General features: G+C 40.5%; 1 protein-coding gene across 1 annotated transcript; it reads right to left on the reverse strand.

Moving 5' to 3' along the window:
- Nucleotides 1–514: 514 nt before the first annotated feature.
- On the reverse strand, nucleotides 515–15,904 carry LOC307242489 (ligand-dependent corepressor-like; the record flags this gene model as incomplete). The annotated part of the gene is made up of 7 exons (XM_080016988.1): nucleotides 515–1,475; nucleotides 3,449–3,554; nucleotides 3,788–4,108; nucleotides 4,529–4,661; nucleotides 5,663–5,742; nucleotides 6,801–6,866; nucleotides 15,808–15,904. 7 exons carry the CDS (start codon nucleotides 15,902–15,904, stop codon nucleotides 515–517), a joined length of 1,764 nt encoding a protein of 587 aa, XP_079873114.1.
- Nucleotides 15,905–17,132: the final 1,228 nt, after the last annotated feature.

Consider the following 17,132-nt stretch of genomic DNA (forward strand, 5'->3'; position numbering starts at 1 on the left):
AGATTCTGTGCCAAATGTAATTTTTGTGAATATGACTGAAAAAAGGGAAATGCATTCATATTTGCCCTATCGTATTAAATACAGTGCTCAGCATTCACAGCTAAACAAACTAAATTAGTATGTCACGTCCTTTTAAATAGAAATCAAACAGTACCAAGAAAGGGCAGTAAGGGGCGCCACGAGGCAAGACATGACTAGGTACCGTTTTTGATTAAAGGGGCTTACCATTTAGCGTTTTTATAAAAATACAGTATTTTAATAACAAGATTACTTAGCGAATTTCAGGGTGCAAAAGGTAGTGCCGTGTACGACTTGTAGTATTTGACAGGCAGCTAGATTGACAGTAGACAACAATATAATTTAAATAAGTTACTTATGAGTGCTTTATAAATTGTTATGCACAACTGCAAATTATAAATTATAGACAACTCTGCCATTGTCTAGCAAATGCCATTAGACTCATTTGGTTAAAACACATCATCATTAGTACTGCAAGTTGTTTGTTGTTCCTACTTTATTCGTCTGGAGCAAGGCCTGCATTGCAGAATTCACTGCCGTTCTCGGTGTTTGCACACTCTTTATTGAACACAGTGTGCTGACCGTCCTGCTCCTCTGCATGGCTTATCAGCCTCATTTTCTTTTTGGGAGGATGTTTAAGGGTCCCCAGTCGCTCCTTCACCTTGTATTCAAGGGTGCTGTGTGGAATACCGTAGACCGACTGGGCTTTGGACACACTCATTTTCCCACCCATCACCACGACAATAGCCTCTTCCAGAAGATCAGTGTTGTACTGCCGATAACGCCCTCTTTTCTTCCGGGGCTGTTTGGAGCCCAGCTCCGACTCGGTCTCCAAGGTCGGATAGCGGCCCCCGAGGGTGTGGCCGTGGCCGTCAAAAGCCCAGTATTCTTTTTCTAAATGCAGGCTCCTGTCTTTCTGGCCGTGCTTGGGTAGAAGGGAACAAAGCTTTTTCCCCAGACCATTCTCAGACAATGAGCCTGAATGGTCAGACAGCGGTGGATCCCAACACTGGTCGATTCCTACGGACAAACCTCGCACCCGGGGAATCTTAAGGTCGAAAGAGGATAAATGGGAAGCTGGAAGGCCCTGGTCCGCAATAGGGGACAGGGACTTTGAAAACAGTTCGGCGGCTTCCAACAAACGCGGAAGGTCTTTAAGATGCTCGCTAGCCTCGCGGTTGGCTCTGAGTTTGAGCAGCGCTCCGAAATGAGTCTTAGAATTCAACGATGCAGATCGATTTCTCGAGAGGTCAGTGGTCTCGGAGCTGTGGTGCTGGCTGGGAGGTGACTCTGGGTCGCTCTCCTGGGCCAGACCAACCTCCTCTTTGATGTGAAGCGAATATGCAAGACGCTGGAAAGGCTTATAATGGGTGGAGTGGCCGATATTCTCCCTTCTCCTCCCATCCTGTAGGCTCCTCATAAACAGCCCGACTTGTCCGTCCGCTCTCAAGGATCGCCTGATTGGATGGAAGGAAATTGGGTGTAAGCAGAGCTTGCACAGTGCCGTTTTTCTTATTTCTAAAAGGAGGATGGATTGGGAAGGGGAGGATGTTGACCACTCCTTTATTAGATGACCTTGCTTGGGTAACATCACAAGATTTTGAGATAAATGTCTCTGTGTCAGGTTGGGTGCATTGTTTTAAAAAAACAAAAATGCTCAAGTTTAGGGATTTGTTTATTTGTCTGCGTTTTTGGGTCTTAACAAAGGTTACATCAACAGAGGAGAAAGAAAATGAAAATGAAAATCAAGGGGAAAGGAACAAATATAAATCAAAGATGAAAGAAAGATTTATCCTGGAATACATATGGATTGTATGTATCGCAGTGGCTTAAGAAAGGATAGCCAGAGGAAAGAGGGCATGTTTGTCATTACCGCAAAGCATCCTATATAGCAGCCAAGCAGCGGCACAATGACTATGTGTGTTACCAAGTGACTAATGCAAGTGTAGCCCTTGGTCCATTGTGTGTGACGTTACCACTGAACAAGCACAGCAATAAAAGAGTAAGCCAGCAGAGATGGGGCGCCTATTTGGTCACATGCTAAAGATCAAGAAAATGTCAGCATAATATTAATACGAAATTCAAAGTAAAAACTGCATTTTACGGCACAACAAGAGATAGTGACCGATTTCCTGCCAAGCAAAATGCTATTTTATTTTTTTTTTTATCTTGGATTGAAAATTTGAGTGGATTAAATTGTGACCAATGACTTGGGTGAAACATTAATGATCTAACAATGAAACATTGAGAAAACATGAGATTTGAGAGATAAAGTGTGTTATAATATACACATATCTAAATGAACCCTATTTCTTGTCATTTAAACACAGCTGAGCACTTGTGGAACTACTTCTCTTCTGAATGTTTGCCATAGTATAAGAGGGGTTGCATGAAAGCTGTATCTGTAAATATCAGCATATTTGGCCCAGATACAGTGCTAGATCAAAATTGCAGGCAGCTTTATTCCACTAAGAAGGATCTTCGGATCACATCACATTTAGATCACATCAGCTCCCACAGCAGTACAGGAAGCTGGGGCAAAGCAACTGGCGCTTAATTAATCCAAATTAAAATTGAATGATAGGCATGTTCAATTTCAAGTGCGTCGGGATCCAATAGCTTCCCCGTGGAAAACAGCACAAAAATTGGAATTTCCAAGAGTACCAACGATTCAAATAAAGAACAGAATGAAATGAGAGAGTATACACAGAACATCTCAATACTCTGGAAATGCAGCCTTCGGTCTTGGCTTAATTTATGTACAATAAAATGTTAGACAATTTTCAAGAAGTAATGGTCATGTTGATTAGACTCGATGGTAAACGTTGAAGACTGATGATAGAAATAAAAAACATATATATAAAAATACATAATTTGGTTGCAACTTGTATTATTTAGCTCGGCAATGGATATAATAGAAATACTGGCGTCTACGTGGATGCGCAAAATATTCCATGCGTTAACTTTCAATTATTGCCTTTTATATCAGAATATGTATTGTATTATATTTATTACATATATTACGGTATATTATAAACATTACAGTACATTTTTTACTCATTTTTTTTTACTTAAAGCCAGACTCAAATTTTGTGTATGTGTGTAAGCATACTTGACTATACACTCTAACTTGACTTGTTAGAAGTGCCTCCATAGAAGGATCATTTCTATATCAATTGACAAGGTGTCAGTCCTGAGGTTTAGTTACTTATTTGTGAAATATGTTTTGTCTGACAGTTAACTTAAGGAGGGAATCAGCACTTTTCGTTTTTCAAGAATTGGATTACTCAGCAGTCAAGTTTTTCTTTGAATTTCTCTGGAGCAAAAACTACGCTGTATTTTGCTCAAAATACGAAAAAAGAGGGAAACGTACAAGGACTGCAGAATAGAATAACTGGATACTAGTGACAGAAAAAAACACTTATCTTACCCCTTGAGCGTTGATGTGTTTGGAGAATGGTAAGGCCTGAGACCCGACAGGCTGCCGTTGCTGCTGCTGTAGCGGTTCTTTTTGAGAGACAAGTCGAGGACGCCCTCTGTATAAACAAAAAAAGACAAGGATAGTTAAGCATCGTTCATCTAAAGACAAACTATTGGGGTTTTAGGTATTCGGGGTAAAAAGGCAGAAAGAAGGCACTAAACTTGTATCTTGGGAAAAAAAAGGATGGTTAACTCCCAGGTAAAAGCAAGACATCAAAAGGCATTGATTTTATTGTAATTCAATTTAATTTAATTAGTATTAAAATAGCATTTTTTCTGCTTACGACACCTTGTTCGGTTGGCTCAACCAGAGGCTTCTTGATGGTGAGGTCCAGGGGTGCGTCCTGGTCGGCCATGAGGAGCTTGCTGAGGACGGGGTTCTGGTTGTGTGCGGCGGCAGCTAGGGGGGCACCGGGGCTGGTGGAAGGAGTCACCCCTGCGAACAAGGGAGGGCACGGCAGGCTTTGGACAGAGCCGGGCTGAGGGTCTGGGAGACTGTCCTGAGAAGAGCTGGTTTTTGAGGTATATTCGGCTGCAAACTGGCGGATCATTCTCTGCATGAGCTCTCGAGCCACTACTGGAATGCCCGGGTCTGAGAAATTGGGAACATCTGAGAACAGAGAACAAGATATGAGCCGGACGTGTTAAAGCTGCACAACGATGAAGCTATATTTTCTTTTCGCTATCCAGACGATTGTTTTGATACATTTTGCATCTATGTGACTCGAAAACTGTGGCAGGAGTAGCATGGCCAGCAGGAATATGATTCAACGCCAGACTGGCTTCTGTAATTAAATCGTAATACTTCCAAATAATAAACATTTCACACTTAAGTAAACTTGTCATTTCTGATACAGGTGGAAATTACACCGAATGATGTGACCCAACAGTTTAAAGTATACAGTAATACACATAACTATATTTTAATTGAAATACGATGGGTCTATTTTTTAAATAAAGACAATCTTATTTGTGTGATATTGATGAATAATACAAACCCTTATTTAAACATGCATGGCAAGTTATGCACCTTTTCTGCTGAGGACTGCATTGAGAAATTCTTCCGCTTGTTTCTCTAGTCGGTTGATTTTCGTTTGATCTTTAAGCAGGAGAGGTTTGGGCGTATCTTCAAGTCCTTGGTTGCTTAAGCCAACTAGGTGTTCCTATAAGAATAAAAATGTAAGTCTTACCAAAGCTCCTCATAAAGGCTTTAACTACAGTAGGTACAGCATGTAAAGCACTTTCAGATGCATGTTGTGTATGAAAGGTGCTTATAATTAACTAGTGCAGCGCCTGTTCCTGAAAGTTGTGGTCACTGGAGGTGTAAAACACCAGGGAACGACACTGTCACAGGAAAAAAGAACACCCAAGTCAAGCTTTTGGATAAACTCACTGGTGGCTTGTTTATTAATATTACACTTGTTGCGCGTCCACACCAAACATGCCTGTTCAGAACAGGCCGACTGCTGTTATGGAAGCCCCGCCCCCCGCTGGTTCACTTTTTCCCACGGGAAGCCCCGCCCCTTATTGGAAGTTTTTTAATATTACAAGTGTTGCGTGTCCAAGTTGCAACAAATTTGACACTACACGTCCTTTGGTACCCAGCAACACGCCAGCCAAGTGTGAAGTAGATCGGATGAACAGTTGTCGAGATAATGGAAGGACATACAGAAAGAGATTTCTTCCTTTATAGTTAGCTTATGATTATCATCATTTTTATTATTATTATTATTATTTTTTTTTATTGGAAACAAGACTTAACGTGGTGGCGTCAAAATCCAAAACTCATATGCACATTGTACACAATTTATAAAACCCAAAGCTAGTATACAGCACCTGCCATTTCCCCTGAGACATTACGCTCTAATGTACAACACTAGTCCTGATAGATGGAAACTGTGCAAATTAATCTAGTGAACGCCTGATGCATTCGGCCAACAAAAATACAGGCTCTTAAGTAAGTTAAAAATAGCATCATTTAAAGATATTCATTCAGTTTCATCTCCATCGAAGCATTTAACCACATTTACTTTTGAGTACCTTGTTTTGCCAAATATAGGCTTGTGACCCAATGGAAGGTGGAGCCAGCATAAAGAAGGATCCTTTTAGATTCAAAGCACTGGCTTCATAGTTAAGCAAAAGACAAAACAGTCAGAAAGCTTACCTTCACTTTGTCTCGTCTTAAGCAGCAGAATAGACAGTTTTCGTCGAACGACCAATCCGACACTGCCTCAGGCTCGCAGTCTACGGTTTAGAAATAAAAATGGTGGTGGTTGAGTGGTTTAGAGGACAATAATACATAGATAGGATCCACTTGTCATTTGTGGTGTGCTCAATAACTAAAAGGATTCTGGCTGTCTTGAATTAATGGGAAGACAAATTCTGGTGCAAATTCTCTTTGTATGCACTGGCCTCAGCTCTAGTGAATAAGTGTATTGATGGAAGGTTGCCATGGAAATCAATTACTATCAATTCTCACAGCCAGCGAGGCAAGGACCTTGTTTAAACAATATATTATAGCACTATGAATTTCCAGTAGCAGTCAAAGGTCACATTACATTCAGAAACCAAAAGAGTTTAGTCTCTATTTTCTAATCTCTTTATACTACATCAAACACTTAACAACCACACAGCCTTGCAGTTTATAAGCTGAGGCACGGAAGAGAGGCCATAATTTAAACCTAAAAAGTATATTATTATAATATGTGTAATATTCATGTTTATTATTTCAAATGTGAATATGAGCTCAATTCATTTGAATGTGGGTGGTTAGCAAAAGCATTCATTCAATTTTAGAGAGGATGGACTGAATGTGAAATAAATCAATTCAGCTCAACTTAATTTTCAGCATCACGTGGAATGAGCTGCTATAGATTGTATAGATGCAATTGGTAGACACTTACAACACTCTCACAGCAGGAGTCACAAAACCCCAAATAATACCCACTATTGTCCTATTAGCACAAGCATTGTCAAAATTTTTGAAGGAAACTGAGGACTTTCACACTGGGCCCATGCCATCCAAAATACTGACTTCATATGAACACAAAGCATGTTCTTTTCAAAAGCCAGAAGGACTCCCTTGTGGGGAGAAGTGAATGTAGATGTGGAACCAGATGGTACAATGGTGCAGCATTGTCATATTGGGTTGACAAAAGATAGAATACTCTAAAATAAATACATTTGAGCATTTGCCATTCAAAACAATTGAATGACATTTAAGTCATTCACTTAGTTTGAGTGCAATTAAAGTTTAATTAAAAATAGACAAAAAAAAACATGCTTAAGATCTGAAAACTTACCTTTGAACAATTTAAGGTCTTCTATAAGCCCTGGACCAAAGAGACCCTCCAGAATGCTCTCAAAGCCTACAAATCAAATGAGATTCAGTCACTACACAATGGAAAACATTTAATGTTAACGGGCAAAATGTAGTGAATTTAGCGAAAACATTTGTCAGTTTTTTCTAAATCCAACTAATGTGTAACAACACAATATCTACCCATGGGCCAAAATGAATTTGCTTTTAAGGAGATCAATTAGAGCCTTGTCTACTGCACATCATCCATATTCTCTGCGATCATGCACTAGCCTCTTAAGGAAGCCCGTCTTTGCATTTTCACTTCATCTTGACAATCCCCCCCCACGCCCAGCAATTTCTCTCTCCTGTTAAAACACACATTATGTACATACACTACAGGTTTTACTTCAACGGTACATATACTCCATCCTCCAGTTGCCAAGCAACTGAAGCAACTACTGAGTTGGGAACACTTGCATGTTTTAATGCTTTAAAGAAGATGCCAGAATAAAGATTTCAAGGTGATGATATGAAAGGAACATTCCAGAGTCTGTTGTGTCTATTTCATAACGTACTCAAATGTTGTGTCTATTCCATCAAACCTGAATGAGGCATAAACCTTTAAAATGAATTCAAACAAATTTCCAGAAAAATATTTATACAAAATATTTTAAATAAATAAAATAAAAGGCTACTCCATGCTACCAGGACGGTCTTAGTTCATAGTTTTTATAGCATTCAGAGTTATAATTGAACAGCAGAGGACTTTATCAAAACATTGCACCGGCCACCATCCAAAGCATGTGCATGTGTGTGTGTGTGTGTGTGTGTGTGCGTGCATGTGTTGTAGTGTGGTGTGCTGTGTGACAATTAAAGAGTCTTCTTCTTCTTCGGTGGAAAACACAATATACATTGCCTGCCTGTTGCCAAAGGGTTAATACACCATATCTAAAAGTATTACACATGTTTAACCAAGCGCTAATGAGGTCAGAGGCAACATCTGTTTACTGAACCGGTCCGAAATCAGAGAAGAGGCGGTATCACTGCTCAAAAACTGCATGATCCAGGCAGGCTAAAAAGTTACAAACAAAAAATATCACTGCAAGATAAAATACAATTGTGATATTAGACTGTTTTTAAAACTGTTTTCTCATGGCGTATAAAAACTGAGCAACTTCTATGCAATAGGGACACTAAAGTAAACTCATTCTGCTGGGCAATAAACACAATTCCACTAAGCAATAAACAAATATATTTGATAACAATTCAAATCACACCAAAGACACACTTACTTATTTCTCCACTGATGAAAACAAAATGTGTCGGCCCCTACCACCCAGTTTCCTCCTGAACCCACAATCAACTCCATCAAATGGCATCATCTGTTAAAATGCCCTCTCTCTGCCTCCCTGCAAATTCCCACCCCCTCCTGAATCACTAAACGTGAGGACGGAGAAAGAGAGAGGGGGGTGTGGTGGTGAAACACAGCCTTGCCTATAGCTGAAGCGTGAGTCTGTTTCTGGGTTAGTGCACAGGACTTCAGCTGCAGCGATCCAATCCTATTTCTGAAATATTTCAGAGGCAGGGGGAGAAAAGTAGGTCATCCATTTTCGTTTGACAGAGTAGCGGCGTGACATCAAACTACTCTTGAGGAATTCAGCTGAGGGCATTTAAAAAAGGGTAGTATACTGCAAAACATAACAGTTCAGCAACACTCAAGATCTACTGGAGGACCGCTATGTGGTGTGGAGAGCAATAGAGAAAGCCCTCGCCCATGGCTCCCAAAAAAATAAAAAATAAATAAGGAAAAAAAGAAGCTATTTTTGCTCCCAGCTTCTGAAATTTAGGGCCGAGGCTACATTAGTGTAGAACAAGCATCCTACATGTGCATCAGATTAAATATGAATAATTTGTTTAGCCACAAAGCAAAACCTACAAAATCCCTTCAAAATATATGAGTGCTTTAAAAGGTCAGCAAGCATTACAATACATCACAGCTGTGTTTTTTTGTTTTTTTCCCCTGTGCCGTCCCTGCAGGGGTATGCAGTTATGGGTGTAGAAATATTAGAAGTCAATATGTTTAACACGCAATTAAATTAAAATGTCTTTTAAGCGTAGCCTGCCTGGCAGAAAATTTGCCAATTAATTTTGCTCAAAAGAGAATTAGGCCACGGTTTAGATTATACTATACATACTGAGCTAGATGTACGACGTTCAGATCGCCTGAAGATAAATATGAAGCGAGGGGAAAGAGGTGTGGAGCAAAGTGATAATGAGAAAGCACCTGATAACCCAATAGATTGCTGAACTAGGTAATGGAAACTGACGAGCTTTTGATGAAAAATTATCGAGGACAAGTGATGGGAAAAAAAAAAGAAAAAGTGCGAAACGAATGTTCCTCCACTACCGAAGTTAAAAAAGGAATGTGTGACTATTATTCACTGTACATGTGTTAGGCACAAAGCTGGGAAATCTTGACAAAATCAATTACCTCAATATTAATAATTTTCTGGTAATTTGGGGAAGACTATTGGTGCGTTCATAGGATATTTACAAACAAGAAAGTACGTTTCAATGCACATTTTTAAGCTTGAACTTGAACTCACAATATTATTAAAATCAGATTGACATTGTTGTTTGTTGGTCATTCCCAACTCCTCCTATGCAAGACATAGGAGTAGTTCTGAACAAGATGTTTGCAAGATGTATAGCACTGAAGTATAAAAGTTACTTTACAAAATGTATATGCAATGTCAGATTTCAGGGAATGTCACCCAACTACAAAGCATTTGTAACAATTTGTATGAACTGTATGATTGTCTGTTATTTCAAATGGTTCCATTTTCTTATGTGGGTTATGGATCCATCAAAAACATTGACACCAATGAATAAAACAGCTAAAAGTGCTCAACGTGGCTTTGGCTGGAAACATAGGTGATGCCACCAGAACCACCTTAGTCAAGGAGATACTTTGAGTTCTTCAGAAAACACCAAACCACCGACACAACATTTAGTGTTCAGGCAATCGCACAATGTTCTTGCCAGTGATATCCATGAGGCTGCTTGTCCTTTAAACTGGCACGAAAACCGAGGAAGGTCTCATAAATTAAAGCAGTTATTTTTGTCATCAAACAATCAACCCTACGATTTACTTAAAAAAAATATGTTGCATCAAACCTTTTTCAGAACTTTCTCAACCGTCTTTCCACAGAGCTGTGTGAGCTTGTTGTGAGTAACAAGACTACCCAATCTGTCTTAGCCTTCTCCTGACCTACATACACAACCAATCAGGGCGGGGGAAGAGAGGAGAGATTTGGAATGACACCCAATGTCCTTCCCAGCAGCACTTAGAAGGAGAAATCCCCTTTCAGGGGACTTCATCACATATCTAGGATCAGATTATCCATCCTAAATCCTAACCTAAACAAACACTGTACATCACTGAGAACCAAGCGTAGTATGTTTAAGCCTACTTTACTGGTTAGATGCAAGCAATGCTATCCCCTCAATGTTATGGATATTTAACAGCTGGTTTGCCAAAGGTTTTTTTTTTTTTTTCCAATTTCTTTCTAAATTCGCCTATAGACCAGATCACCGGGTAAGCTTTGCACGTGCCATATCCCTTATATGTCGTCAGGCAGTGCGCACTGGAAGGCTTTATTGTAACTGGTGCTTAAGGAGAAAAGGAAACAACTGAAATGTAACGGCAACATTGAACCTCACAGCTACTATTGGGGTGGCGGAAAATTTGAAAATCCCAAGCATGTATGTTTAATGCGATTATTTTAGTCATACATTCTGTTTAAGAGAAGATTCAGTTGTGCAGTTGATAGTGATTACCCCCATTTGCTTTCTTGTCATTCCCATTAGTTGGATATTTACCTATTTATCCTAAACCAGAGCTCTTATGCAGTAATGAAATGATTGCTACTGGCACACACAGCTTCCACCCACCAGTTTTCCTTTACATTAGGCTTTGCTGGTTATGACAGCAGAAAGTGCATATTGCTGGCCAGATGCCAGAGATTGCAATAACACAATATGTACAGAAAAACACACACACGTACAAGTGCATGTGTGTATGTCCATCTTTAATCGGAAATCTCAATTCAGAACTGCCAATGTCCATCATCAAAGCAGATGCACATGAAACGCACGATTTCGACTCGAAGCAGCTTTCTGCTAAATGTTAACAGAACGCAAACACTTGATCTTGGGGCTGCGCTGCTCTTTCCTCCCTTATCTGTGCTGCCATTGCTCCGAGGGCTGAACACTCTGCATCCAACCCTGCTCCACCCATCCCCCACTGACAGTATACTGTAGTACAGTGCAACTCAGCCACCACAAGCTTTTCTAGAACAGGAGCTTCGCCCAGTTACCAAATGTACGTTACCAAAAAACACTGTTGGATCACACAGTGTTTGCTGCAGGGTGAGGGAGTAAAAAAAATGAATGTGAGCAATAAGTAAATACAGATATTTAATTTATTTAGATTGACTTTGTTCAGTTAAATATCTTTGTAATGTACGTCGGATGGCAGGGACCAACACTGACTTCTTAAAGCGGTTGCCAAGTTGCTAACCATGCATCAACTGTTGGTTGCCATGGCTGACAAAACGGTTGCCAAATTTCAATCACGTTATAATTGAGGGAGATCAGGGTACAACACTGGTTGACAACAGCGCAACCAGACTGCACAAGATGGTTGACAAAGGCCCAAATGTGGTCATCCGGGGCAACTGGGCAACAGTTACGGTCGAGCCCTGGATGGTATGCTGAAAATTTATTGTGTATAAGATCTCAATATATCAATATAGAACCGTATTGTGAGCCATCCCATCCATATTGGATTGATGGGATGGCTATTATTATTAAATATTAAATTGATATTGAATCAAATCATGAGATCCTGCCCCATACCCAGCCCTACTGCAAATTCTGAACCATAACATTTTAGAGTCATCTGATATTAAGTACCAATCTAATGACTTGCATAGAATCCACAGTATTAACATAAGATTTAGAATTGTGTTGTTAGACCATAAATATTGGCATTTAATCTGTTTTTGCTCCGTTACTGGCACCTAGCACGATATTGGATCTTTGTACTGGGAAAATTCCAGAGAGAAAACCATTTTTTCACTTGTACCGGCCAAATATCCATGCTTACATACTTCTGTATATATGCCCATAAAGACACTACAGCACTGCATACCTCCCTCCCAAGATTAGAGCCTAATTTATGGTTCTAGATCAAAGCTACGCCGAAGGTCTCTACAGCGCCGGCATAGCTGACGAGCACTTCCCCAAAAATGTATCCACTAGAACTGTTTAATTTCATAATTCAGTGCAGCTCCTTAATATAAGACACTTACAACCGAACACAAACTCAACTTTCATCAGTTATTACTGTGCATTTATTCAATTGCTGACTTGACGGTGAAATCCCGACTTTCATTAAACTGAAAACACGTACAGAATCAACGACAGAGCCATAAATGCATGCAAGTCCAAAGGCAGCTACACCGTGACGTACTTTAATGCAGTTCAAAAACCGTCATAATAGTAGTCAGAAATTGTTGACAAAAGTAACAGTCAGTGAGTAGACAATATGGATACTATGTCATTAGTGCATTACAGCAAACACACACAGGGCGTAAGCAAGGCAGCGCTCGACATGCCATTTTGCTGCAGAACGTTTGCTTCATCACAAGAAGTACAGTTTCATTGCAATATACAGTAAGCCATGAAGTGACAGCTTTGAGCAGCATCTAAGGGAGAAGAGAAAATACTGAATACATAACGGGACGTGATGCAAGCTGATACTCACACGGTGTAATGCCGCATCAAGTAAAGTGCAGAATAATAAAATGCAGGGAGATCACCATGAGCCGGAGAAACAACGCGGTGTCATACATGAGTGTGAGGACTCGTTTGTAAAACACACACATAAACACATGCAAAATGCGCACAGTCAATTTGAGTGGAAATATAGGAATCGCCAGAATGAGGGGGAGAAAAAAAAAAAAGAAAATAAGTAAACACTGACAATGTGCAAACTCTTTTTTTTCATTTTTCACAGCTTGTCCTACATTGTGGAGAATTTGGTCTCAACAGAGGCTTGTGGATGAATATTACATGTGCTTCAAGTTCAGAATGAGTCAACTGCAAAACCTCATCCCTTTAACTCTCAATGAAATATGGCAGCTCTAGTAAAGCGTGGGTATGGGATCGAGCCAGAGGTTTTAAAAAGTCCCCCACAGCAACTCATAGTTGCTTCGCATAACACAAGGTTTTGATGCCATTTCACAACAAATAGTTAGTTATGTAAATTATGATCAAAATTTGCAAACAAACAGCTACGACTTTGAAACAGCAGATAGGAATAACTGAAATCACAGGCCTTTCAAAAGTTAGTGCATATTGTTTCACACCGTCTGTATCTATTTTTTTAATTTCCCAAATTATTATTATTACTACTTTTTTATTTGTTAAAGCATAGTTTGTATCCAGGGGCTGACAATCCACAGAAACGCATACAGACAATAGTTTCAGCTGTTCTATAAGACAATTGTCCTCTTTTGCATTTAGTTTTACTGCTCGCATTAAAAACACAAAGACAAAATGCCCATTTCAGCTTCACCAGGGCCATGGTGGCGCGAAGCACTCCCCACCAAAAAGCCAAACAAAAGTACGGCCTTGTTGTCATGGACAGAATCTGCCATTCTACAGAGAGCCAACTGATAGTGGTTGTTGTCATGTACTCTGGAGGTCTAAACTACTGGGAAACAAAGGACATTTGTCACAAGTCACAGAGCGGGAACTGAATGACTTGACTGGTCCAGGGCATGGAAACAATTATGGCCCACAATGCACTGGGGCTCTCCATTTTGGTACCAACACGCAGCAGGTGTCTACTTCAGCTGTCTACCAAGCTACTTGGAACTCAGTAATCCCAGGTATTCAAATTATAATAAGGGTGTTCGTTTATACTTTCATACATCTATAGTATTTCTACTTGACAAATGCGTGTTTCAGCCCAGGAACGTCCTGTTTTATGAACCATCAGACAGAAATTCAAGAAGGCTCCAATCATAATATTGGTCGAGGGAGGCGTTTCTCCTCATCTCAGATGGTTCCCTTAACTTTAATTCCACTCACACCTGAACATGAAGAAGAATTACTTGGAACATTAGCACACAAATTTCTCAACAAATCTAAAAAATTAATAAAAAATGAACTGCATTACTCAATTCATTGTCAGCCATTAAACACAGTCATAAACAGGGAGGCACCGGATTTCTCTGGCCTGAGTAAGACAACAGAGAACTCAGGTTTTGGTACCTAATGAAGCACCAACATCTATGGTGAAGTTTTGAGTACCAATGACAGTGAGATCAATGATTTTTAAAGTCATTCTGTGTAATAAATGTCATAAATTAGACTTTTTCTTTCCCCATTCACTCAACCAGCCCGTATTCTTATTTCATTCTGGTTGTAGCGAACCAAAACAGTTACTTAAACCTTAAACTTCACAGTGAATATGTTCAATTGTTGCATTGCGGATACAGGGTGGTAGACAGGTACAGGTTGTTGTTTTTTTGCTGAAAACACCACTCAGATGATGCATTGCAGCCTTTCTACCATGCCTCTAACCCATCCTGTTCGAGGACAGTCTGTTCAGTGTGTGGCGACACCCTCCTGAGGTCCCTATTTCTGTGAGCCAACGGACCTTGAGCACCAGTTCCATGTTCTGTGAGCCAATGGCGTTTGAGCTTATGTTTCGGGTTCCATTGTATGAAATCCGTAAACTTGTTTTACTTTATCAGTCCACCAAAATGTGTTAATGAACCAATTTGAGGGCGAGAGATAAGGAATCCAGTTGCTGAATCGTCCCCCAAATTAGATCTACAAGGCCTAATTTTAGCGTTTGGAACAAACTTTGCACGATCCGCAGAGCGGATCAACGTCACCGACAATACACAATTATTTATAAAATACTTACAAGGCCATCCCTGCAGTTCTGTCACGGACAGTTGGTATTAAATACTCTTTCTTTGAAAAGATTTGTGCTGGTCTGTGCAGCCAACAACAGAGCACTTCCCATGCTTAGCTCTTAGCATAGTTCTTAGCCACGCAACCCGCTAGCGGTGGTGCTCAAGCCGTGGTTGGAGTTACTCATGGTTGAGAGGCAAATATGAACGGCTTGTTTCAGCACATGTTTTCTGAAATAGACAGCCTACATGAGGAATATATCGGGCAATCGGCGCGAAGCACTACTGGTCCAGGAAATCAACCTACTCTACAGCCCTCCACACAGTAAAATGAAGAAGGTTCTCCAATGACCTCACAGTTAACGTATCTTTTGTTTCTCTCAGATATTTTCGCCAGGTTCTCCAGCAAGTGGAAATATGTCTTTATTGTGATAGGACCGGCTCTACATTGCCTTTGCGTGAGAAATAAGTGCTGGGGGTGGGGGTGGGGGGTGGGGGGGGGGGGGGGTCGAGGCCATCCCTGCACTTCCTCGTTGCAGCAATGCGCGCGCACGAGTTGATTTGAGCAAACAAGTTGACCGAAGACACGCGGGAGCGCGCATCCCCGTTGAAAATACAGTATGGCTCAGCGGGGACGCGCATCTCCACTGACCGGCTCTGCAGTTTGGCCGACGCGGCGCGTAACCCCAGTATGACACTCCCTTTAAAAAACCGACACCGAGCCCTTTAAAAGCTGCGTCGTTTAACCGTAATAAGCCTCGATATGGTTCGAGGGAAAATCGCTGAAATGGCGAGTAACCCCGCGGAGCTAGCGGTCATTTATCACAGTCTGCGCATTCAGATCGGCGCCGTTTGGCTGGTGCGGCTGAAAGGGAAACAGTTGAGAACAAAAAAGTGGCTCGGAGATGCCCCGGCGGAGCGCAGTTATTGGTGCTTATTACACCCGCAAACGTCGAACGGCGGAAGGTTTTAAAGGAACAAATCGCATCGGGGTAAAGTCGCCGTCGTCCTTACCTACACAGTGGACGAGTTTGTGTCGCCACGAGTCAAGTTCCTGCCGAAAGCCGCGCCTCTCGATCGTGCATTGCTGCCGTTTGCACAGACTCGCCATTTTCTACCGATCCTTCCTGGCTGCGTGCACGCTGGTGGAAAAGGAAGCGCTCTGGCTCGCGTGAACGCGCACGCCTCTGGGTGAGTGGGATGATGAGGGTTCATAAATAAAGCTCGTTTCCAGGGGCTTCACGGGTAAATAACATCAAATGGAAACTAAATAATGAATAATAAAATAATTAATATATAGATATTTATCTATCTATCTATCCGTTGTATCCGTTGTATCCTTTCTATCATTGCAGCGTATCAATATAATATTGATATCCTGACATGCGGCTGGGTATCGTCTGAGAGCCTAACATCGTGATAATAGTTAAATGTTGTCTTTAAGGCTGCATTATAGCAAAGTAATTGAGTTTTCTGAACCAACACCCCGACCTGTATGGTTATAACATCCACATTGCCAATGGGAAATACCCATTCCTATAGCACTCCATGCTTGTCAAGGCCGACGTTCAACTCACCCAGTGTAATTAAGAAATTATCAACTCAAAAGACATTACGGTTGTAATAAAGCATTTATAATGAAGGTGGTTTGGTTGTTTTTACTACAACTTCCGAGGCATAATACATCCCTGCACTCTAATATTTCATATATTAATGACAAAAATAATCACAATACCACTCAAGTATCACAGTGTCAAGAAGTCCCACATTCTAGAACATATGTAATGCAAAAAAAAAAATGTGTACAGGGCCACAACTCTACTACTATTGTCTTTGATTAAAGATAGAAGCAAGGCACACTTTAAAAAAAACATCTAAAAAAAGAAGAGAAGAAACTCCTGTAAAAAGAGTGTAACATCGCAGATGAATTGTACATTTCCCCTCTGGGTTTATGTTTCTTTTTCTTTCTCCCTGTTCTCTTTCTTCTTACTATTGATGCATTTTTATTTGTTATTGATGTGTTATGCATGCTATTAACATAGTATTGTCTTTTTAGCAAGCTATTATGTTTTCAACATTTCTACGTGAACCCACGGAATAATCATGGCTACTTTGGTAACAACTAATGGGGTTCCAAATAAGCAATAAACCGTACTAATCTTAAATAAGACAATTATGTGAAATGTCTTTAAAGTGGCTATCGGATCGCATTGTGTGTGCAGGATGGATTACACTACAAGTCCCAGAACTCTTCGAAACCGCAACGTTTTTGTTGTTGTTTTTTTCACTAGAGGTGGTGGATATTTTTTCATCCGAGGGTCTTACTCTTTTTTTTCATC

This window comes from Zeus faber (assembly GCF_960531495.2).
Source record: "Zeus faber genome assembly, chromosome: 16".
Classification (NCBI taxonomy): Eukaryota; Metazoa; Chordata; class Actinopteri; order Zeiformes; family Zeidae; genus Zeus; species Zeus faber.